The sequence below is a fragment of the Papilio machaon genome, chromosome 9 (assembly GCF_912999745.1).
Source record: "Papilio machaon chromosome 9, ilPapMach1.1, whole genome shotgun sequence".
Lineage (NCBI taxonomy): Eukaryota > Metazoa > Arthropoda > Insecta > Lepidoptera > Papilionidae > Papilio > Papilio machaon.
The window spans coordinates 2,644,542-2,668,603 of record NC_059994.1 but is presented as its reverse complement, the minus strand read 5'-3'; the positions used below and the strand labels follow the sequence as shown (position 1 = coordinate 2,668,603).

At 33.7% G+C, this 24,062-nt stretch overlaps 3 protein-coding genes across 3 annotated transcripts; all 3 read right to left on the bottom strand.

The window, feature by feature from the left end:
- Positions 1-265: 265 nt before the first annotated feature.
- LOC106718631 (suppressor of lurcher protein 1-like) lies at positions 266-8,348 on the bottom strand. Its single transcript, XM_045679464.1, has 14 exons — positions 8,314-8,348; positions 6,554-6,626; positions 5,284-5,464; positions 3,957-4,186; positions 3,315-3,471; positions 2,854-2,913; positions 2,690-2,778; positions 2,332-2,448; positions 2,191-2,253; positions 1,768-1,954; positions 1,466-1,656; positions 994-1,201; positions 515-750; positions 266-354 (listed from the first exon to the last, which is right to left on the bottom strand). The coding sequence occupies exons 1-14, from the start codon at positions 8,317-8,319 to the stop codon at positions 266-268; spliced, it is 1,887 nt and encodes a 628-aa protein (XP_045535420.1). The 5' UTR covers positions 8,320-8,348.
- A 2,669-nt stretch (positions 8,349-11,017) lies between these two features.
- LOC106718632 (collagen alpha-1(III) chain-like) lies at positions 11,018-14,098 on the bottom strand. The gene is made up of 9 exons (XM_045679411.1): positions 14,073-14,098; positions 13,777-13,816; positions 13,663-13,682; positions 13,510-13,581; positions 12,721-12,805; positions 12,187-12,282; positions 11,667-11,830; positions 11,373-11,576; positions 11,018-11,170 (listed from the first exon to the last, which is right to left on the bottom strand). Exons 2-9 carry the CDS (start codon positions 13,778-13,780, stop codon positions 11,018-11,020), a joined length of 798 nt encoding a protein of 265 aa, XP_045535367.1. The 5' UTR covers positions 13,781-13,816; positions 14,073-14,098.
- Positions 14,099-15,617: 1,519 nt separating this feature from the next.
- LOC123721257 lies at positions 15,618-19,473 on the bottom strand. The gene is made up of 2 exons (XM_045679463.1): positions 19,449-19,473; positions 15,618-19,198 (listed from the first exon to the last, which is right to left on the bottom strand). Exons 1-2 carry the CDS (start codon positions 19,471-19,473, stop codon positions 15,618-15,620), a joined length of 3,606 nt encoding a protein of 1,201 aa, XP_045535419.1.
- Positions 19,474-24,062: the final 4,589 nt, after the last annotated feature.

Genomic DNA, 24,062 nt, shown 5'->3' with positions numbered 1-24,062 from the left:
GTGCAGGTAATGGTGTAGAAAAAGATGACGTGAAATATTAACCTGATTAACTTCGTATTTTTTAACAGTTCATTTTAGAAGAAACTAAACTATTAACGTACTAAGTACTAACTGATCAAGAATGCTAAAAACAATGTTAAGGAAATCGAATCTTGTAAGAATTTTTTTTCTTAACTTATTTTGTAATTAAACACAAATTTTTTGTCCAAATTAGTTTATTAATTTTTTTTTCACAATCTTCAAATTATAAGACGTAATAAGACGTTTACTGTGTCACCATATTCTCAACAATATCAAATAATTTTATAATAAAAGTTGTTTGCCATACCAAAATCGGGATCAATAATGAAGCGCCTGTGAAAAAAAGTTATGCATGTTACATATCTTTTAATTTATAGGTTAAATTTGTCATCGTGGGTATAACGATAAAGGATTTCCTATTCGACTAACGAAAAAAATTTATTAAATGTAATAAATATAATTTGTCGATAATTTTTTATTAATGTCAACTTACCGTTATCTGCAAATTCAGGCATTGTCATACTATGCATTTCTGAATCTCGCAAGAAAATATAGTCCGCTCTAAATCCCGTGGCGTCAAGTCGGTCGTTCGACTTGAAAGTTAGTTTGAGAAAATTATTCTTCGAAGTAAAATGGAGCTCATTTAATTGCCCACAGTATCTAGGACTTTCTACATCGACCATCTGACTTGAAAATTGTATGTAGTCACTTGCAGATACCGCTTTACATCTGTAAGAAATGCTTTTTAAGTACTTTTGCTTGTTAAGTCTGATAAAAAATATTTAGTTAGCACTTTGTTTTTAACATCGTCAAACTAGGTATTTCAATTCTAATGACAATGTATGACTAAGTTTGAATCGAATTCTATCTTCAATTGTTCGTAGAAAATTGAAAATCGAACACAATTCTACAGAATTACTTAATGTATGGGTAGATAGCTATATTTTTGCTATCATAATTAAACATACTTACGGAATAACCCCCTCTATATCGAAGTGTGTGAAATGGAGTCGGACTCTCTCATCTTGATTGCCATAGAAGAAGTAATTACATTCAGTATCGCGAGGATAGATTCCAGGATAGTTTGGAGATGAAATAGCTCCTCTACCTTTCTCACTGCTATTGAATACGAAAGCGCACGGGTACTCCAGAAGCTGCTTTCCAGATTTGAGCGCGTAATCTTTTATTAAAAAAAATATATATATTGTAACTTTATTTTCATGAAATTGTAATTTGTTTATAAAATATTTGTGACATGGAAGCAATGTAAAAGTTCTATTATTTACGATACAACAATAAAAATCGTCTTAAACGACAAAGGACTGCTACGTCAAGGATACATTGATACATGAAATAGATGTTAAATATATGTAGACTTGCAGGTACACAATACAATGACTATTAGGTTAAGTGTTAGCAGAATAAAGACATGAAGTGCGATTACCAGTAACAAATGCATAGGATATTTTAAATCCCCTGCTATTTCCAGAAGAATGAAGTCCTCTAAATACCATCGATAACTTTGGACCGTTTGACATGATAGGTTTTGGTAGTTCGTTTCTACAAAGGGAAACCATTTTCTCTAATCGACCTTCAACGTACAAAAATATGTCTATTGAATCCGTGCTATCACAGCTGTAACATAATACAAAATGTTATTTTTTTTAAATATCTCTTATGTGTTCTTATTTTAAACAAGGATCTGCATAAAATGTTTTGTATTTTTTTTTAATTTACGTTACTTACTCCATTCTATATCCTGTCATTTTTTGCAAGTTAAAATCCTCAAACACTAATCGGACCCTCTCTCGTCCTCTGCCAAGAAAATCGTAATGACAGTGTGTTTTCGGTAGATACGACAAAGGATACTTTGGTGATGTGATTGTCCCGTTTTTGCTTTTATCGCTTCTAAATATTTGATGACAGGAAGACGCTGAAATTATCCATGTGTTATTCAACTATATTATTATTATTTTAAAAACGAATTATCAGTTATTAATTATGTCATCTAAAACTTATTTGGAATAATTAAGTTTTGCTGTATTTATGTCATTAATATAGTGAGTAACATAAAGTTAATTTTATAACTATTAATAAAGTTTAGTTTTATACCGTGAATTTAAAATTACATTTTTAGAAATTAATTAACTTTAAAATAAATATGCTTACTTGCTGCGCTCACTGCAGGGCCGAATGAGGAACCAGAGTCATCTGTGCTTGCTTTCAAAGTATCTAGGATTAAGAGAATGTGTTTAAAAAAATAAAAATATTAAACTTAATAACATAACCTTTAATATGTGTTTACTACACCTGCATTTGCATTATCCATCTGAAATTGATATCTCGCTTTAAATCCTTGTCCAGGAACATTTGAATTGGCTGTAAATTGCACGAAAAGTTCCGGACCAGATGACATGATTTCGTAACCTGAAAGAAATGTTCTCTCTTATAAACATAGAGGAAAGCCGCCCAGAATCATAACAAAACTGTGCCACTTTTGTTTAATTAATTAAGCTAATATACTAGCTAGTTAAAGGAAAATATTTGACTATCTAGATTAAAAATATTAACTGTCGTCCGGTATTCCTTTAGTGTGGTTTCGCTTATGTGGTATTCCATATTATATTAATAAGAAATAACAAAGTAAGAAGTAAGAATATTAAATTACCAACAACTTCATTACAAAGAATAGACAACACGGGTGCGGCGGAAGATCGTCCGTCATATACCTTGATTACATCCGCACGGTTAAGACAACTGAAGAAGAAAAATAAATAATTAATACCTTTTAATACTAAATAATATTACTAATACCATTCGAATTTATGTTACCTCTCATCTCCTTTTTGCAAAAATAATTCTTCAAACACCAACTTAATTCTTTCATATTTTCTGAAATATATTTTTGTGAATGTTGACATCATTTTGTATTATTTTACGTAATCATCCATCCATATAATAATACTATAAATATTTATCTTCCGTATAAATTTTTAAATGTGTTATCTACTTTTCTCGGAGAATTAATATAAACTTTTTTATCTATATATATAAAAGAAAGTCTTGTTAGTTACACTATTTATAACTCAAGAACGGCTGAATCGATTTGACTGAAAAGTGGTGGGCAGGTAGCTTAGAACCAGGAAACGGACAAAGGATAATTTTTACCCCGTTTACTATTTTTTATTCCGCGCGGACGGAGTCGCGGGTAAAAGCTAGTATGTAATAAAGTAAAAAATTACATGATTCGACATTTAATATACAGTATATATTAGGGTTATGTTCAATATTACCTTGCTTTAAAGTGATAGTTACATCTGATATTGTTAGGATAGCTCGAGGGATATCTCGGACTGTAGAGACGGCCGTGTGCTGGTGTGTTTGGATTAGAATCGAATATGTAATCGCACCAAGTATCTTGAACATGAACACCATCGGTTTCAAAGTTTCCTGAATAAAAAGATTTAATTATTGTTTCATGCTAATTAATAACCAAAGTGAAATTTTAAAAGTATACATTAATTGCATGCAACAAAACAAACAACAACGTAACGACATCTCGGAAAAACTCAAGTTAGTGTTTGTGGTCACACTACTACGAAACGGCTGGACCGATATTCATGAAATTTTTCATGATGTCTTTGGTAAGCAATAGCCTTAGAGTATTAGATTAAATTGTATAAAATTTCGTGAGACATAATAATATTCATTCATTAAGAACGGCTTAACTCACGTATGATTGTCAGATTACGGCACCGACTAGTTTCGCTCGCCGAAGATGGAACTAGTCGGTGCCGTCACCGGACAATCATACGTGAGTTAAGCCGTTCTTAATTAATTTATGTATTATATTTATTTGAATGACGTTATTTTGGCTAGAAATTGCAAAGCATGTCGGGTCCGACTTGTAAAACATGGATATAACTTGCACTTACTTCTGTCAATAAATTTAAATGTGCCAATAAAACCGGTAGCATTTGTTACTTTGCTTCCTATGTTCAATTCAAGTATTAGCACAGGTCCATGTGAGTAAATTGCTGGAGGAGCTTCCGCCCTGTTACCACAGAGCACCCGTGACCACATCGAATACTCAGTAATACTGGGAGGACCAGGTCCATGAATACCGACCTCCGAATACACCTTTACGAAGTCACCACGTGTACAACTATAAATAATAAATAAGTGTCAAATTGTACAATTATAAAAAGATGGATAAAATGACAACTGAAATGACGTCGATGAATACTTGATGATTATGGTGACAATGATCTATGGTGTGACGAGAGTTGACAAAATTAAGTATATTAGACATTTAAAAGTTTTAAGCTCCCAAGTAGGGTTGGTGGAGGCAGGCGGCCGGCTGTAAAAAATTAAGCCAAAACTATACTAACTATAAGGTTTTTTAACCTTGCGCGCCGACCCCACGTGAATGGGATAAGGCCCAGGAAGATAATGAGAGGTTTTAATGTTGCACGCGTGTTAGAGAAAAACTCAAAAGCAAAAGTTTAAAGTGGTGATGACATTGTATACGAAGAGATGATAGGTGCATACAGAAGAATGTAACGAGATTGAATGTGGATGGCTGAAAGGGATAGGAAAAAGTATTTATAGGTTGTGTAAAAAAGGAAATGCGTAAGAAAGAAGTGAATTCAGAAATGAGGAAGGATAGTGATGTATGGAAGAATTTTACCGGCAATGTCAATTCTCCGAAAGGAAAAGAGCATGAAGATAATAAAATCAATATAATACTGAATTCCGAAACTGAGTAAGAAAAAGAAAATATCATTATTATTTCTAAAGCTAAGCCTAAACCAAGCTAAAATCAAAATTATACAAAAGCCACTACATTTCACTGAGTGTACGAAATGTTGAGTACAAAGAAAAAATCACTGTTTGCTAAAATTTTTCACATCGTTTTGGTTACATTTTTTTCTTTGAAGTTGCTAAAAGCAGAATGAAAAAGAACATGTATGTAGGAAAAAAACTTTTCCTGTTTCCTGAAAAATTCAGCCGAAGTGGCAGAGTCGGTCGCTCAAACGATTCTAAATGAAAGATCTGTCTGTGTCATTTATTATGTACAACATACATGTACATATGATATATATGACATCTTTACATGACATGTGGAGAGTTGTGATTTCAGTAAAGATAAAATAATTGTATTTTTCTTGCATGATAGGTATTAAAAATTGCACCACAACATATAAACCCTTTAAAAATGTAAGAATAAAAAACAATATTAAATAGACGGTAAATACTTACTCAAGATTTTCCTTATAAATGTCGAAATCAGTGAAAAATATTTCGACAATTTGATGTGAAGCAGCTATGAATGTGTACATATAACACCCGGCGTGCGCAGAATACGGTCTGGGGTAGTCAGGACTGCTAAAAGTGCCTCTCTCCTTTCCATATGTTGAAGTATAGCGAATGCACCGACAACCTAGATGAATTAATTATACATTAATATTCAATATTCTACAAACAGGTCGACGGCAAAATATGATGTTTTATTCAATAATAATACTATTTACATATTTAAATAAATATCTAGTTAGAAAACGTAGGAACTTGGTTAAAAATTGCATGAAAAAGAATCTACAAAGTTGTAAGGATAAAAGTCAAATAACAAAAAAAAAACAAAGACAACAGTCACGAACAATTTCTCAACTTCCTTTAACTTCCATACAAAGTTATAATTGTACTCGCCTCGTTTCAGAATACTTTTAAAGAAAGTTTCTAGTGTCACTCTAATGACACGGTGTTTAATAAAGTTTTAAAATCTAATATAATTTCAGGTAAAGTTGATAACATTTTGACACAAGATTTAACGAAGAGGAGCTGATAATGCATTGGAAAATTCTTTCTTTTTAAAGAAAATTAGAGTGATAACATACTTTTAAAATTGATTCTATAATGGTTAATGTGAGACAAATCTCAGATATGCATAAAAATTAATTACAAAACAGCAATTTTATTATAAATTGAAAGATTTTTCTATAATATCTATTCAAATAATTTTAGATATTTTGTATTTAAAGAAAATCAATATTTTGACATATTGAAGACAATTCTCTCTTATGATACTAATCTTCATAAAAATCCGTGTGCATTAAGGTGAAAGCATTATGTAAGCTGTCTGAACCCACATTCCCTAAGGCTTAGGATAAATATTACAGGTAATGAACCATTTCTTTTAAACTAAGAAAACTACCTGCTTTATAATAGAAGAAGAAGAATAAGAAGAAGAAGAAAAGCATGTCGTGTTAATTTGTCTGAAAATTGTTTGGAGGTAGCTTATCATTTTTACCGCCTTTTCGTGCGACGTCACATTAATTTTATTTTTTTATTCATTCTGCGCGGACGGAGCCAGGGGCAAAAGCTAGCATAATGATAGTTGTCAAAAAACTTCGGCTATTGTCTTACTCAGTTTAATGTAGGTATGCATGAAGTTCATGTGCTAAGTAGCCAATTTCTTGATTATAAATACAATAAAATTATGCTAAAGTAGTATACATTGTTTTGTACTTACTTGGATCTACTGCCTGACCCTCGTCAACAGTGTGGAGAGACAAATGTACCAGCAAAATAAGTGCAGTCGACGTCTAGAATAATAATATTGTTAGGTATGTAAATGCTCCAGTACATATAAATATTCTTTCATATGATATGTTTGAAAGTTTCACGTGAAAGAAAAAGAAATAAAGATATTTTAATTCATATTTAAGTAGTATATAATGCGTCCATCTGGCCCGGTTGTCAAAAGAGGAACTAAAGTACAGTCAGCACCCTTCGCGGTGTTCCACTTATAAATTTCGGTGTTCCTTACAACAAGATATACTCCGTCTTCTCTTACAAAATAATAAATCAGGTATCAATGAGTTGCCTTAACGACGGCATAATAGTAGAAACTAATTCGTGTACCACTGACGTACCCTTTTTCGTACAACCACAAAAGCTGCGTTCTATTAGTTATTTTTTCTGCATCATCGCCACTATTAAGGTGGAATACCGTGAGACTCCACAATAGTACCTAGGCGTCCTCTATCACAAAATCTTTATTGAATTATATAGCTGTCTTGTGGTGTGTCTTTACCCCGAAATATATTTAATGACAGAAGTAACTGCGATAACAGCGTCATCTTCCCCGGGTTAGGTTTGTAGGACAATAAGTTTGTTTGTCCAAACATCACAGGTGATATTTATCAGTTGGGAAAGGCACGTTTTATTATCGATTACCGCATTGTTCTACTCCAATATAATAAGATTAGTTTGAGCATAACATAGAAGGCTTACACGATTACATAGCACTTTTAAGACTTCTTTGGATATATCGAGTATGTAACTAACGCTTATTATTTATAACCATTGAGCCATAATTTATTTCTACATAATAATTATTTACTTAGCTAATTAAGGGAGAAGTTCTTTTGTTTTGAGTGAACCCACATCTAAGATAACGATATAAATAATAATGTAATAGCTACAAAGATATAATTCTTGTAACTATTGGATTGAATTGGGTAGGGTTTGGTTATTATATAAATAGCAGTTTTGAAAACTGATTTACACATTAGAATATTTACGCGGTATATTGTAATCATTAAAGGCCAGTATATTATTTGTGCTTAATTATTTTTATTTAATTATTTTAATAGTGTTCTATTATAATTATTTATTTGTAATTTATTTCTAAATATGGCATTCGACTTCAGGGACATTTTTATTGACAAATTTTGTCTCTGTTTTCGTCAAAGGACTAACAAAATATCGAGTCGAATCTGGAAAAGTGAGGGTCTAAGTGACCGCCATATTTTTTTCGCTTACAGTGATTTTTGTTTAACCCGAGGTTCTCGCTTCTGGAGATCGATCTACAGGAACGGACAATGACTCTCAATTATAGAGTTCTCGCTTATACAAGTTCCATATTAATACAAATGTCAATACATATTTGTAGACCCAGTGTCTACTCTATTTGTTCTTTGCTCTGTTTCAACTATATTCGGGTTCTGTTGATAGTTTGTTTCAATGTAATTTATACACGTGAAATATGTCTCCGTATAATGATAAAGGTTCAGCCTAATTGGAAATGCCTTTAAGACACTTGCCCTTTGTCTACATATGTACTATTAATTAAAAAATTATATTATTCAAGATTTTTTTTTTGTATTGAATTTAATAAAAAATCTTTTCCACTAAGATTATGTTAGATTTGTGACTAGTAGACTAGTTGTAAGTAGACAAGAAAGAAATTTTAATAATTAATTTAGTTAAAAAAAAGTGTAATCTTACCTTCATAATACTCTTAACTATGTGTAGCCTCTGAAATGAATGTAATTTTATTGAATACCATTTAAAATAATATAAATAAAAAAAACCACAAACACTTAAATTAACGCATTCAAATACACTTACTAAAATAGTCGTCTGAAAATGTAAGTGGATTTGTGTATTGAAGCTTAGACTGTTGGTTTTCACTGTAAGTTAATCAATAATATTAATTTACGATATTTTGAAATTTTTTCAATTTAAGGAAATAGATAATCTCTCACAAATAATAATTTAAAGTATTAGACTTACGTATCAATCATATAACTGCTAAATCGCATTAAAGAACTAAAATTCCAGATTAGTTTATTTTGGATATATACTTGTAGATTACAAACTGATTTTTATCAACTTAATTGTTAAATAAAATGGATAGTTTTTATTTTGAAATAATGCGTTTTTTTGATGATTTTTTTAAAAAATTCACCAATACAGCCCACTGTCGGTCTAAAGTTCATAAAGTTATTGAAGTAAAATTTGTGAAAATGCGGGCACGTCCAACCGCTGCGGAAAACGCGTCAGACTGAGCTCGACTCCGCGCCGAAAGAAAACTTAGAGAAGATGACCCGACAGGAATTTCATAATGCCAGCTATAGACGTTAAGCTAACTGAACCGTCGAACCGTTTAGTTCAAACTGTGTGTAGGCAAAACTTGAAATGTACAAACGGACAGTTAAAATTTTGCTTACACACGAACAGTTATAACTGAACAATGAACAAACGTTAAACATGTAAAGAGGTCTTAAGTCATCTATTCTTCTTTTTTAAAACAATTTTTTTTTATATTAAATAATGCATCGGAAATTATTTTGTAATTACAACTTATTACTGAAGCTCTCTTTAAATTTGAATACGAATAATAGTGATTGCCAGTTGTACCAAAAGTACTCTGCAAAATCAATGACTCTCGTGAAATGTTCTCCAAGATCAGTAGGCCTAGCACGAATATTTGTGACTTTACCTTTTTTTTTTTCGTCATCGTCAATTCATCGTCAGTCGATTACGATACGATGGCGATTGTGACAAAATTTGTGCTGTACCCTTTAGTTTTATTTATTTTTATTTATTTTGTTTACACATATTGAATAATATTAAATTAGTTTTTTTTATATATAGTTTTGTCAGCAACAGTCAAGACGATCTCCAAGATAACTAAGATACTGCAACGCGGCTAACCTAAAAAAAGATTAACTTAATAACAAAGAACAATCATGTTTTAATCATTGAAAAGTTAATCAGAAAATTATTGATATAAGTTGTATTGAATCCTGGACAGTGGCTACGAAAGTGTGTTTCTTAAACTACGTTCTCTTCACCTTCATTAATAAAGTTAAATATTTTATTTAGACCACCATGATCCAAAAGTCATAAATTTTAAGGTTCCCGGATACCGAATAATAAATGCTAGTAATAAATCTGAAAGGATAGCCCCGTAAATATAACCGATTTTAGATTATTACATACAAGCCGAAAAAAATATTCAAAAATAATTATAAACTATTAATATAAAATAAATTTAAAGTCATACATACATCAAAAAAAGTTTACGACTAGTAAAAGTTGATTAGGTTTTTACACTGTATGTGTATTAAGTAAAAGATTTTATTCTATATGGTTAGGAATAAAACCACATCTTTTTTTATAAAAAAAGCATAAAATATTTTTTACATATGATAAATATATATTTTTAAAAATCAACATTTGACAGTCGTTGTTAAGTTTTTTGATGTGTAAAATAATACAAACGATAAAATAGCATTAATTTGAAGTTTCATAACGAATTGATTGAATGATGCAACATTAGCATACAAAATATATTTTTTTTTTTTTCAAACCGTACTTAGATTAATTAGTTCCATACAATTTTATGTGTAAATATATTCAAATAGAAGATATTTGTAATTTTGTAATTACGTAGTAAGATTATAAGAAATAGGATTTCACCAAAGTTATAAATAATATTGATACTAATTATTTTTAAGGCTAAGACGTACTCTTAAGCATGTCTTCTAACTAACCACATACAATTATTACCGTCCTCTATTATACGGGTTTTAGCTTTTTATTGCAAAGTCGACTGTCATTTGTTTATAGGTCAAAGGAGATTGTTTATAGATGGATAAGCATAAATAAAAACGTTTTTTTATAGTATATTTATTACTAGAAAAATTATTTTACTCAAATTAAAACAAACTAAAATTCAATTATTTCAAATCTTATAAAATGTAAATAATAGTTAGGTAATGTCTTCACATGGCAAGGTTAAATTAATTATGCAATACAAAACTATTAAAGTTATCTACTTATCTAATATTCTATCTTAATTAATTTTTGCTTGTCGATGGTATTAATAAATTTTGAATCTACTTGGTTTATATTTAACCGATCCAAAGATCGTGAAAATATTCGAGACAAGATCTATTGTTTAAAAGGCTATCGAACAAGTACAAGTATTGGTTAATTTGTGTAAGTTCTAAAGAAAATTGTTGTAAACTAAATGATTATTTAATTAGTTATGTTTCGAAGAACTGTATGTTAACCAACACGATACACATTTGTAATATAACTTATATTTAAAAAAGGAATTAATTAAAAGTCCTTTCTAGTGACTTATACTTACTATTTACTTTATTAGTAGTAAATAATAATATAAACATTTATAAGAGTTTTAAACGAAACACAGCTCTTTCAATTCCAGATGCAATTGTTGTATACCTCTATTAATATCTCTTATTTTAAAATCAATTATAGGCAACCGATGAGACGAAGTTTCAATCCAAATATCAGTGTAAGCCGGAGTTAAACCCGCCTCGTTTGATTCCTGTAAAATAACAGAAAAAAAAAAACTAAGAACAAAGGAAGGGGAGGAAAGGCCAATAATAACATATATGGAACAAGTGAAAGACGAAGAAGAGAAAGAAAAATGAGACGATGTCGTCCTTAAGGTATGATGACGATGAACAATATATTATTATTAATTGTGTGAGTAAAACATATAATAATATATTGAAGTATTAACATACATTGCACTTATCTTCAAGTATACTGTAAAAAAGTGGTGATCTATCTTCTGGATAAGGTCCTATCAAGACATCATTCCATAAGAGAATTTGTAGTGATCGTTCTCTATCTTTAGGTAAAACCCAAGAGTTGATACAATTGTATCTTATTTTCTGTCTGGCAGATCCCGCTTGCGATTGTAAAAATGAAATTTGATCAGATGTCAACTGCAAAATAAAACTCAATGTAAATTGTTGTAAATCAACATAACAAGCAAAAAAATTAAGTTTGTAAAAATAATATAAAAAAAACCTTACCCCATAAAATTCAGTAATGTTAAATTTCTGTTCACTTAACCAAAATTGTCTGCCGATACTTGTATAATTAGTTTTAAAAGATTTTTCCCTAACTTGAAGACAGGTCCAACCACTGCGAGGGCATGCGACTAAGAAAGGATTATGTTCTTTCATCCAGTATAGTTCTGAAACAAATGGTGGCAATATAAATGGTGTAGTATATGTGGAATGTAATGAAAACTGTTTCTCTGATAGTGTTTAATCGTTTTACTAGACTCCATCGTGGATGTACTTAGCAATTGTATTTACAACAGGGTTTATTCGACCGGTGAAATGCCGTAAACAGAAAGACAAGTTTGAAATAAGAACTGTTCTGCGTTTTACCAGATGGGTGATCTTTTTGTTTACTTAATATTATATGGAATCCCGATACGTTCCTATGAAGATCTTAGAACCATCTCCAGTTGCGCTCAAGAATGGACATGGAAGATATTTTAGGAGTCAAGTCTCAAATAATCTTTAGAGTAGTAGGTATATTTACTGTTTTCTTCGCTTGCAGCTTGAACAAACGGATACTCCTTACAAAGTCTAGTCAGGGGCTTTCCTTTGTCCCCCAAAGCACTATCGCCCATGTCATCTGAAAAGATACAAATAATATAGTGAAGGTCGCCAATGAAACTATAATAGTTTTTAAACAAATAGTTACTTTGGTCTGAGCTTATTTATCTCTGCGTTGCCAGATTTGTGTTATGTATTTATCTATTAAGATAATATTACTTGGTCACTAACTGTCAAATTAGTACTGAAGACCTAGAACGAATATATGCAACACACGCCTTCCTAACTTCATCGTACACCCGGTACGAAAACGTTCTCACGAATCTTGGAGCTAGGCACTCTGTTTTGTCTCGGCGTGTACGTTCTAACATTATCACTACTGCATTGTCTACTACTTTGCTAATCGGTCTGCCGTCATGTGAAACAGTTATACCGTGCAGCATAACCAACGTTATGATTCACTTCGGTTGCGGTCCGTTTTCGCAGCAGAGGAGTTAACTAAGTTATTCTAACTCACCATCTGGATCGTAAGGTGGTAAACAAACTCCCGGAGATCCCGGCTGTCCCGGTGGACCTCGCTCTCCGGTCTCCCCCTTTGGACCCTATATTAAATTTCGAATTGTTTATTTTCTTTAATTAAATAACAACGCTGACCACAACTCCAGATTAAACTGCTATTTTTGTTTCCTCAAGCGAATTTCTCGGAACATGAGTATCCTTTAAAACTTCTGGAATATATTGTAAAATATTGTTTACTTATATAATGACTAGCTGTCGCCCGCGACTTCGTCCGCGCGGAAATTATAAAAAAGTACTTAATAAGTAGCTATTAGCTAGTATATGTTCTTCCGGACTATGTTCTACATGTGTGCCTTTCATCAAAATCTGTTGAGCCGTTCCGAAGATACCTTTAAACAAACATCCATCCATCTAAACATTCGCATTTATAATATTAGTAAGATTACTAACCGATTATTTTTAATGGCTCAGTGAAAAAATTACATTGGTCACGTGAAATTTTCGGGCTTAATTGTTTTTCATACTTTTTACTAAGCCGCTTACACACCTTCAGTTTTAACTGCAGAGTCTAACTGTTCAATTAATACACAGTCACAAGTACGTCGGGCTGTTCAGTTAAAATTGAAGGTGTGTAACCGGCTTAATAAAAAGTATACAAAATAATTGAGGCCGAAACTTTCATGTGAGTAATGTAATTTTTTCCCTGAGAAATTAAAAATGCAATCAATAGATTATAGAAAATGTGATAATTTGGACTCTACATCATAACCATGAAAAGTCAATTTACCGGCATTCCAGCAGCTCCCGTCGGTCCAACAGGTCCTGTTGGTCCCCTCTCTCCTCGCAAATATTCCGCAGTCTGAAAATATCATTATAAAAAAAATCAAATCGTTATGTAAATTATTAAAAATTGAACAATAATTGCATAAAACTTACGTACCACTTTTATTGAGCATTGTCCTGGAAGGAAATATAAACATAACAATTAATTTAATTAATACACGATTTAAATTTTTAATTGAAGTTTAAATCAAATTAAACGTAATTAACTTACGCATTTTAGTTTTGCATACACGGTCGTCAGAGTTTGTAACCTAAAACAATATAAAAGATAAGTATTGTATCTATACTTCCAGGTACACTTCTGTGGTAAATTCGAAAAAGCTAAACCTATATTTTAAAGCATTTTTTTGCTTTCAACGTGAACATTTTGATCCGCCATTTATCACGAGTTTAAGTAGAATAATTGAAAAAACAATGCCAAATAACTACATAAAACTTAATCCTGTAAAAGCAAGGAATACAATATTCAGGAACTCAACAGTATGAAAAAAAAAAAACAATATTTACCAATTCCGTTGTAACACCATCTGTAAAATAAAAAGTCAATATTACAGTTTACATTCAAAATACTAATGTTTAAGAAACTAATAACTTTATTAACAACATGAATAGATTGATAAACTTAATCAAATGTAATCTGTTCCACTGGGACAGCTCATACTAGCTATTACTAGATTAGAAATATATAAAACTAGCTGTCGCCCGCGACTCCGTCTGCGCACAGTTAAAAAAAAAAAAACTAAATGGGGGGGGGGGGATTATGAAAAATAGATGTTGGCCGATTCTCAGACCTACTGAATATGCTCACAAATTTTCATGAGAATCGGTCAAACCGTTTCGGAGGAGTACGGTGACGAAAACTGTGCCACGAGAATTTTATATATTAGATAATAATTAAACCAATGAAAACCATTTCTTAAATATTGAAACTAAAAAAGCGACATTTCCACGTGTGTATCAAACAATTAAAACAACATTTAAGTAATTGTATAAAGCGATTGCCTGTGAAATTAGGTTAAAATGATGACAAAAATAGCTCTAGTTGTGTTCATGAATACGAAAAAAAACTTACCGTACTCTGAACTTGATGATTTTATATAAATAATAAAAATAAATAGTGTTACATATGTTATATAAAGTAGATGTTTACCGTCCATGGCTGATGACAAATTAAACTGAAACTGAATAAGCATTTAAATATGTTTTTAATGAAAATTTTCCTTGTATGTGGTTAATGGAATTTTTCAACAGTTAATAATAACGAATGTTCTTGTTACATTTAAATTAATTTGTAGTGATTTCTTTAATCATATTAAAGGAAGATGAAAAAATTTATTATATTAAATTATTATGAAAGACTAGCTGTCGGAAGAGACTCCGTTCACGCGGAATTAAAAAATTAAAACGTAATTAGTAGCCTATCTGTCCTTCCAGATTATGTCCTACATCTATGCCAAATTTCATCGAGATCCGTAGAGCAGTTTTTGAGATACCTTATAACAAACATCCATCCATCCATATAAATAATCCCATTTATAATATTAGTAAGGTATTATGACGTAGGTTTGGTCATTTTAAGGTGTTATTTAACTAAGTAATATTGTTTTAATTGATTTATTTTTATTGCTAAACGTGTGAACGCGTCGACGGTTGTTTAGGGACTGGTTCGATTAAAATAACGATCCATGATGTTAGATTATCCACATTATAGCATTATCTTATACTCTATTTACTCTAGTTGGGTTGGTAGAATTTTTTGCAGACTACAAAACAAAACAACAATTAAACTCACAAAAGCGTCCTCTGGTGTTCTCACTGGGAGTTATTCAAGTTCTATCAACAGTTGAAAATGTTGTGGAAACTTGCTACTTTTAATATTCCTTTCATAGATGTCGCTTAAATGAAAAACGAAAAATAAAATTATTATTCCACATATTTATTTCTTTTTTAATTTTATATATTTTTCTTAATAAAATCTTAAACAATATTAAAAAAAAATATAAAAAATCTGGATACGTCGGCAGCGGAGCCTTGGGCCCAAGCTACCGGCGGTTAGGCCTCCAGAGACAGAAACCTCCTCACAATGCGTGCCGTGCTCAGGAGTACCGCCTTCTGTGCCTGGCCCTTCACCCACTTACCGAGCGAGAGCCTCTCTAGGTGGTGATCGAGGCTCTTCGCGATTAATCCATTCACGGACAGCACTATCGGTACGATAATTGTTGACTCCATATGCCACATGGCTGTAATCTCGTGCGCGAGATCCAAATATTTTGACATCTTGTCTGTCTCTGCCTTCACGAGATTACAGTCATGGGGAATACTTACGTCAACAATTATCGTACGTCTCGCATATCGATCTATTATCACGATATCAGGCTTATTGGCTACAATAGTCCTGTCCGTGATAATAGATCGATCCCAGTAGAGCGTGATATGACCATCATCGAGAACTGGCTCCGGTGTGTATTTGTAGTACGGCACCTCCGAAGCGATTAGACCATACTTAAGAGCAAGTTGTTGATGGATTATTCTGGCTACTAGGTTGTGCCTGTGCAAGTACTCGGAGTTAGCAAGGCGAGAACAACCGGAAGTGACATGTCTGAGGGACTCGCCGGGGCAGTGGCACAAACGACAGACATCTAGCGTGCCGTCCCTCATAATGTACTTCCGGTAGTTGTTCGTCTTGATAACTTCGTCCATAATTGCACAGACAAAGCCCTCGGTCTCCCCAAAGAGGTCACCGAAACGTAGCCAGTTCACAGAGGCAGGCAGGTCTACATCAGGCCCATGCAGAGCCCGATAAAACCTGCCGTGTAACTCCTTGCTCTTCCATATATCTAAACGCTCGGAGGTGCTCAACACTGGGTGTTTACGCCAGTTCTCGTTATTAAGAGAGAGCGGGGTGAGCCCCTTATCTACTGACACCACATCTCGATGTATCCCCTCATCGATTTTCAGGAAATACTCCCGTAGATTGTATACCTCACGGTTATGCATGTCCTTAGCATTGAGGAGGCCTCGGCCACCACATTTCCGTGGGATATACAATCTCATAACCGATGATCGTGGGTGATGCATCCGATGTGTGGTCAGCATGCAACGGACCCTTCGATCCAAGATATCCAGCTCTGTTTGAGTCCACCTTAGTATACCAAAGGAGTAAGTTAACGAGGGCATAACCCAACTGTTAAAAGCGCGAAACTTGTTACCACCTGATAGAAGACTATTTAGGACTTTTCTCAGGCGGCCAATGAATCGTGCTTTTATCAGATGTTTTACATCCTCATCAACAATACCCAACGACTGTGATATACCAAGGTACTTGTAGGTCTCACCTTCGGAGAGGGATCTGAAGGACACACTTTCGGTGAGTTGTAGCCCATCAGAGCTTGCAACTCTCCCCCGCTGTACATACATGACCGCACACTTTTCGACACCAAACTCCATCCCGATGGAACTACTGAACTTTTCAGTTATTTTGAGCAGTTCCACTAGGTCGGTCTTTTTCGATGCGAAAAGCTTGAGGTCATCCATGTATAGAAGATGAGATATGACTTCACCCCCTCTACGAAGCTGAAAGCCCAGCCTTGATTCGTTTAGCAATGTGCTTAAAGGATTCAAGGCCAGGCAGAACCACAGCGGACTCAAGCTGTCACCCTGGAAAATCCCCCGCTCAATCTTTATAAGTCCGTTCGAAATAGGCGCTGCACTCCCAGGTAAAGAGAGTCTAGTAACCCACTGCCGCATACATGAACTGAGGAAAGTACATAGAGTTACATCAACTTTGTATAGCTCTAGTACTCTCCTCAACCACGAGTGCGGCACCGAGTCATAGGCCTTTTTATAATCGACCCAGGCAGTGCAGAGGTTTTTCCTATTTCGACGGACCTGTTGGTTGATGGTCATATCTATGAGGAGTAGTTCCTTCGTACCACGGGACCCAGGCCTACATCCATTTTGAGTTTTGGCCAAAAGATCTTTGAGATGCTTTGTTAATTTTGAGCTCAAAATGGATGTAAGCAACTTATATAATGTTGGTAAACAAGTAATGGGTCTATAGTTCTTAGCTTCCGTGGTACAACCGGACTTGAACAAAAGGTGGGTGACCCCTGTGGTCATAAAGGTCGGGAGACTACCCAGGTCAATGGCAGCCTGGAATTGAGCTGCCAGACAGAAATGCGAACTCTTGAACCATTTGATCCAGAAATTGGGCAATCCATCCGGCCCAGGACTTTTCCAGTTATGAGCCGAACGGATTGCACAACTCACGTCACAAGGTTCTATTGTAATAGGAGCCATAACTGGTATCTGTTCACATCCCTGCCCGACAGCTTCAACCCAGTCTGATTCTGTATGATTGACAGACACCGACCATATTCCACGCCAAAAATTGTTTAAATCGTCTGGATTTGGGAGTTGCCTGTCATTCACACCTTCACTAGGTTGCTCCCAGCCTCTATAAACACCCTTTTGATCACTTTGGAAGCGACGATTAAGAATAAATCTGTCCGCTCGTTTTTTGTACCTGCGTATGCGGTTCGCCCAAGCGCAGATCTTCTGCTTATAAAAGTCTATGCGTTCCGTGACTCTAAGTATGTAATTATTGGGACTAATATTAGTCCCGGAAAATGCCTGGGTCACAAAACGCATAACTTTCGGCCGAGTATTCCCAGCACGGAAGTTTAGTAGTTTGGCTATTAAAGTTCGCGAGGTGTTAATGCGACGTTCAATTCTGGCTTGCCAGGCTGGTTTGCTATAGGTGTGTGGTACGGTTTGGGTATTTTTGATATTAAGTTTGACACCTACCATACGACACACTGCGACAGCCCCGCAATACAGAATAGAGTGTGTTTCTGCTAAGCTACTACTAGCATCAAAATACGGCGCTAGTAGTGCGTTCATTTGATTTACAATAGCCAAACTACCCCTATGAATAGGCAAACGCGGTAACCGCGATCTACTTAATGTAGGGACATCTTTAAATTCCTTAATGGCCTCCTCCAAAGTTCTCCTCATATGCTCATTATCCTGGCTACTTACGTTCTCAGCTATAGTATCACTTGCGCCTACAATTAACGGTGCTATTGGCGTCGGTGGCCGACTGTCTACACAGTCAACGTTTAGCGGCGCCGTAGGTGCAGAGTCCGTGTCCCTAAGGCTGGAACGTATTTCAGTGCGTAGACGGTCAAGAACGGAGTCATCCAGCCGACGCGACCGCAATATGACCCGCACTTGATCCGATAAGCGCTGAGCCGTGACGGTGGTATTTGGTTGAAGGACCTGAAACAGAGACAACATCCTACCACGATACGCTGTGAGGTTTGTTTCCACCTCTGTTGCCTGGTAATACGCGCGCATGACACTCTCGTTTAGTTCTGAAGTCCATCTCATGCGGCGCACTACACCACCGGTAGCGGGGGCCGGGTGCGGGATGCGTCCCGCAGGCCCCAAGCGTGCCGACGGTGGCCGACCACGGCCCCGCACAGGTCTTCGTGGCGGGGTGGACGGCGCTGGCTCCTCCTCACTAGCGGTCGGGGACTCATCTTCTTCCGACGTTGATGGTATTAAGCCCAGCGAGGTGAGCGCAGCAGGTCTTAGGCGTGCGCATCTCCGACGCGGCTCAATTTTGTCCACTGAATTATGGTTCCTGTATCTTCATTCTATGGTTTTTTGTTGTAAATATTGATATATTATTCTCTTTTGACATGTTATGTGTCATACATATGATTCGGTTTTTACAAGTTTTTGATGTTGCACGCTTTTAGTATTGCTTTATATAGTTCCCAAATGATTTAAATCCTTTTTGAAAATGTTCCTGTATTTGTTTTCCGGTATATTGTATTTAAATCAAATTTTTTAATTTTACATTGAAAATTCAGTGACATTTTTCGGTGACGGCCGCTGTCATTTTTTTTATTATTATTATTATTAACAAATTTACATTATTGTCGTTACTTCTAATTTCAACTTACTTAATACAAGCAAAATATTAGTTAACAATTCAACAATTTAAAGCTGTGTTGAGTTAATACAAAATGTTTTGAGCAATTTACAATGCAATTATTTCATTACATTCCAAGTAACATTATCGATTTACGAAGTTAAACTATCGACTGTACAAGTATAAATAAAGTTATTTACTCTTATTTTCGTTAGATTCATATAAATAAAATCGAACTATATTGACTTGACATTACTCGTGCGAAAAGAAAATCTTTGCAGAAATCTTTTGGAGAGATAAATGTAAAAGCTTTTGACATCACTTGACATCGGTTGAAATAGGTAATCGTGTTACGATTCTTTTCACTGTAACTAGTTTTCCATTTTGGGTTTACATATTTACGAAATTTTCTTTCAATATATTAGAACTTCGGTATTTGATATACGATTTTATAATATAGGGTCATCAAATTAGTTATTTAATATATATCTCCTATTAATATTCTCAATATTTAATACTAGCTTTTACCCGCGACTCCGTCCGCGCGGAATAAAAAATAGAAAACGGGGTAAAAATTATCCTATGTCCTTTTCCTGGTTCTAAGCTACCTGCCCACCAATTTTCAGTCAAATCGATTCAGCCGTTCTTGAGTTATAAATGGTGTAACTAACACGACTTTCTTTTATATATATAGATAGATATATACCTTTCTATATTGTTCCTAATATTGGCTCATTTATGTTACATGTAATTTTGTCGAATACGTCATATCTACACTTGCCTAGTGAATTAGCAACGTAATCCGTGAAGCATTAACGAGGCCAATTAATGTGCGATTCTGAAATTTACATATGGTGGCCCAAGTGAAAAATTATTAAATGTCACAGAACTAAATGACGAGTATATTTTTTATTGATTTAATTTATTATTTTCAGATTTTTATACTCTGTGATTATATCACAAGAAGTTTTAATAGAGGAACAAAGTTTTAATCTAATCTAATATATAAATTCTCGTGTCACAGTTTTCGTCATCGTACTCCTCCGAAACGGCTTGACCGATTCTCATGAAATTTTGTGAGCATATTCAGTAGGTCTGAGAATCGGCCAACATCTATTTTTTCATAAGCCCCCCCCCCCAATTTTTTAACTGCGCGCGGACGGAGTCGCGGGCGACAGCTAGTAAAATATAAAACAATAGGTAGTAAACTGATTTAGCATAACAACATAAAAAGCTTTATCTAATGAACTGATAAGTCGATATAGATTACTAAATAGACTTTTCTTGTTGACTTTATGTAAGCAAAAGTCCAAGGGAAGATACTTGTGTAAAACTCTTACGTATTAGTATTAATTATAGTATAGTACAGTGTATACAGTACGGAAATTAAATGTGGTACTGCTCAGTGATAAATATCAAGACAATTTATGTACTATAGGAGTCATTCGATTTGTAATAAAATCTCAATTCTCCTTTATCTTGGAGCAATGATGCAAACATCTGTTGCCACGTTAAGATCATAGCTACTGTGCTGCGGTAACTAAATCAAAATCAGATTAATTGATTTCAAATAAATGGGAATAGGAACAGTACATTGTAACGTGAAGGGAAATGGATGATTAAGATTGTTTTTATATGTACTTTATAAAGCGATTGCTGACCTTTTCATTACAGTGAAACTTGGTTAAGTGGGACCTGGATAAGTGAGAAACCTCCATAACTGGAACTCATGCTGAGGTCCCAACACTTTGGCACGGAATTACCTCTGTTAGTGGGATGAGGTAAACCTCTATATCTGGGATTTGTTCTTTCGATTTATCATCATAGTTACCTCTATAACTGAGACAGCGAGTAAATTTTATATGCATAAACCTCTGTAACTGAGATAACATTGTTTGTTTACTCATTCTTATTCTACCCACAAATTCCACACGTAATTCCAAGTACGTAAGTACAAATTTTGAGCTTCAATTACCTTCAGTTTTAGTTTCGCTTTACTATCATACAGATGTTTATTTGAAAAATGTCAAAACGAAAGCTATAATATCAGTTTATGAAAGTGGGAAGACACGCGAAGAAGTTTGTGCCGCATTTAATGTGCCAAAATCTACTCGTTATTTTATTTAATGATCGCACCTGTATAACTGAAATAACCTGTATTCTCACCTCTATTAATGGAACCCTCTGTAAATGAGACAGATATTTATTTATACCTGTATATCTGAGACACTGGGTAAGTGAAATACCTCTATAAGTGAAACGACATTGCAGGTCCCTTGATGTCTCACTTAACCAGGTTTCACTGTATATACTACTTGTCGTCCGCGACTCCGTCCGCGTGAAATAAATAAAAACTTAATTAGTAGCCTATGTGTTCTTCTAGACTATGATCTACATCTGTACCAAATTTAATCTAGATCCGTTAAGGCATTCTGAAGATACCTTCAAACAAGCGTTCATCTATCCATCCATCCATAAGGGACGACTATTATTGATTATATAGTAAGTGGAGTTATGGGGTTAGAATCTATATATATATATATATATATATATATATATATATATATAACGAAGCGATTTTTACATTAAACATTATTTACTGTTGTTTTAACTGTTTTGTTTAGCACGTAGTATTCTATGCAGAACTCAACTTTAAGCATCTCTTTATACTAATGATTCAAGTTTTAATTGAATAATTAACCCCGGCAACACGTGTTCGGCCCACATCACTCGGGATGTCTACAAATCATGTTTTAAGTGTGGTCTGGTTCAATATGAAAAATAAAATAAATTTGCAATTTTATTAATTTGTAAATCAAAGTAGAAAGAACTAAATTAGTGGCAGTATTGTGAGAGTTTTGTTTTGTCTTTTCGTTTTTTTATGCCTCTATTTTTGTTCAGCTGCACATCCTCAGCTCACTATACGTCCCCACTTAGAGGCTCAGCGACTAGACCATAGTCACCCCTAACTTAGGTTCACGATCACGATGTATTCCTTCACCGTAAGAATGTCGGATAAATGTACATATGTAAATCGAAAATCGAAATTTGCAAGTCAAGTACTTAACCCCTGAGCCACTGACGCTCTGAATGACGGAAATGAATTCCCAAAATTTCTTATTCCCAGGAACTGTAGTAAATAATGTATTTGTTTCTAAACCCCCTACCTTTAATAGTAAATTTACCATTAAACAGAATCTTTTTCATCTATTATCTTTCTTATTACATATTTTAATAAATAGATATAAAAGAAATAATACAATAAACAAAATGATTTCATTTAGAAATAAAGCGAATACTTATAATACGTTCGCTTTGTTCTTGAATAATAAATTTCCTCGAATATATTAAGTGTAATAGCAGTGGCTTAAAATAAAAGAGACGAAAAAGAGACAAGACAATGATGCCGACCCTTACGAATTTCTTGATTTGAAATATTTACATTAATGTAATCATGATGCTACTAATATTACCTATTAGGCTTAAAAATTATATTATTAATATTAAAATATCAAACTAACAATAATTCTAAACTAAATTAAAATAGCATAAGTATTAAATACAATTGGAATAAAATTTAATTTAAACTTTATTTTTATTTTCTTTTATAATTTTCGAAATGAATGTATAACTAATATATTAATTATATTTGAATATTTATAACATAATTTATTTTTTATATTATACTAGCTTTTACCTGCGACTCCATCCGCGCGGAATAAAAAATAGGAAGCGGGTTAAAATTATCCTATGTCCGTTTTCTGGTTCTAAGCTACTTGCCCACCAATTTTCAGTCAAATCGATTTAGCCGTTCTTGAGTTATAAATAGTGTAACTAACACGACTTTCTTTTATATATATAGATTTAATTTCAGGAAAGAAGAAATTTACGCCTTTACAAATAGACTTTAGATTGTCAAGTTTAATTTTTTTATACAAATATTCATAACTTTCTTCTGATACAATATTTAGTTAGTACTCTTTCACTGGAGTCGCAAAATAAAATGAAAAATTCAAGCCACCTCGCGAGAAATATGAATAAGCTAAACAATTTCTTGTGACGCTGGCGTATTTGCTTGTATCTTGGATTTGTTTGGAATAAATTTATTTGGTTATTGAATGGTTGATTCAGTACCAAATGTCTTTCAATTTAAATTTCAGTAGTATTTTTTTAAGTTGTAGAGTCATTGACCTCGTCTTGTTTAAGAATCTTTTTCTTTAATACAGGCGCAAGTGTAACTCCAAAAAACATACACAAAAATGTGTATTTTATATAATAGTGGAACTCTACACATGAGCAAGCCAGCTATAAAAGTCCACTGTTATCCATGTATGCTATATAGGTTAGAGGGAAATAAGGCACTAATGTACTGCAAACACTAATGTACTAAAAACACTATGAAAATAAGACGTCCTAAAAGGCATTGATATACATTGGAGTGTAGGATTTTGTACATAAATTCTTTAATACAGTTCTTCGGTACAGATGCACTGTGGTTTGTCATCTTCAATGAAGAACTTTACTTTTGTATTTGGCGGTTCCAGGTTTAATGTAAA

Bases quoted from the DNA above. Each gene is read 5' to 3' on its own strand.
- LOC106718631 (XM_045679464.1), bottom strand. The intron at 3,472-3,956 runs GTAAGTGCAAGT...CTTTTTATTCAG, and splicing joins ATTTAAATTTATTGACAGAA to GAAACTTTGAAACCGATGGT. The intron at 751-993 runs GTAAGTATGTTT...CATTTCTTACAG, and splicing joins GATATAGAGGGGGTTATTCC to ATGTAAAGCGGTATCTGCAA.
- LOC106718632 (XM_045679411.1), bottom strand. The intron at 12,806-13,509 runs GTAAATTGACTT...AATTTAATATAG, and splicing joins CGGGAGCTGCTGGAATGCCG to GGTCCAAAGGGGGAGACCGG. The intron at 11,831-12,186 runs GTAAATATACCT...CATTTGTTTCAG, and splicing joins AGCTGCAAGCGAAGAAAACA to AACTATACTGGATGAAAGAA.
- LOC123721257 (XM_045679463.1), bottom strand. From the start codon at position 19,473: ATGACAGCGGCCGTCACCGAAAAAT. The intron at 19,199-19,448 runs GTCACTGAATTT...ACCATAATTCAG, and splicing joins AGCGGCCGTCACCGAAAAAT to TGGACAAAATTGAGCCGCGT.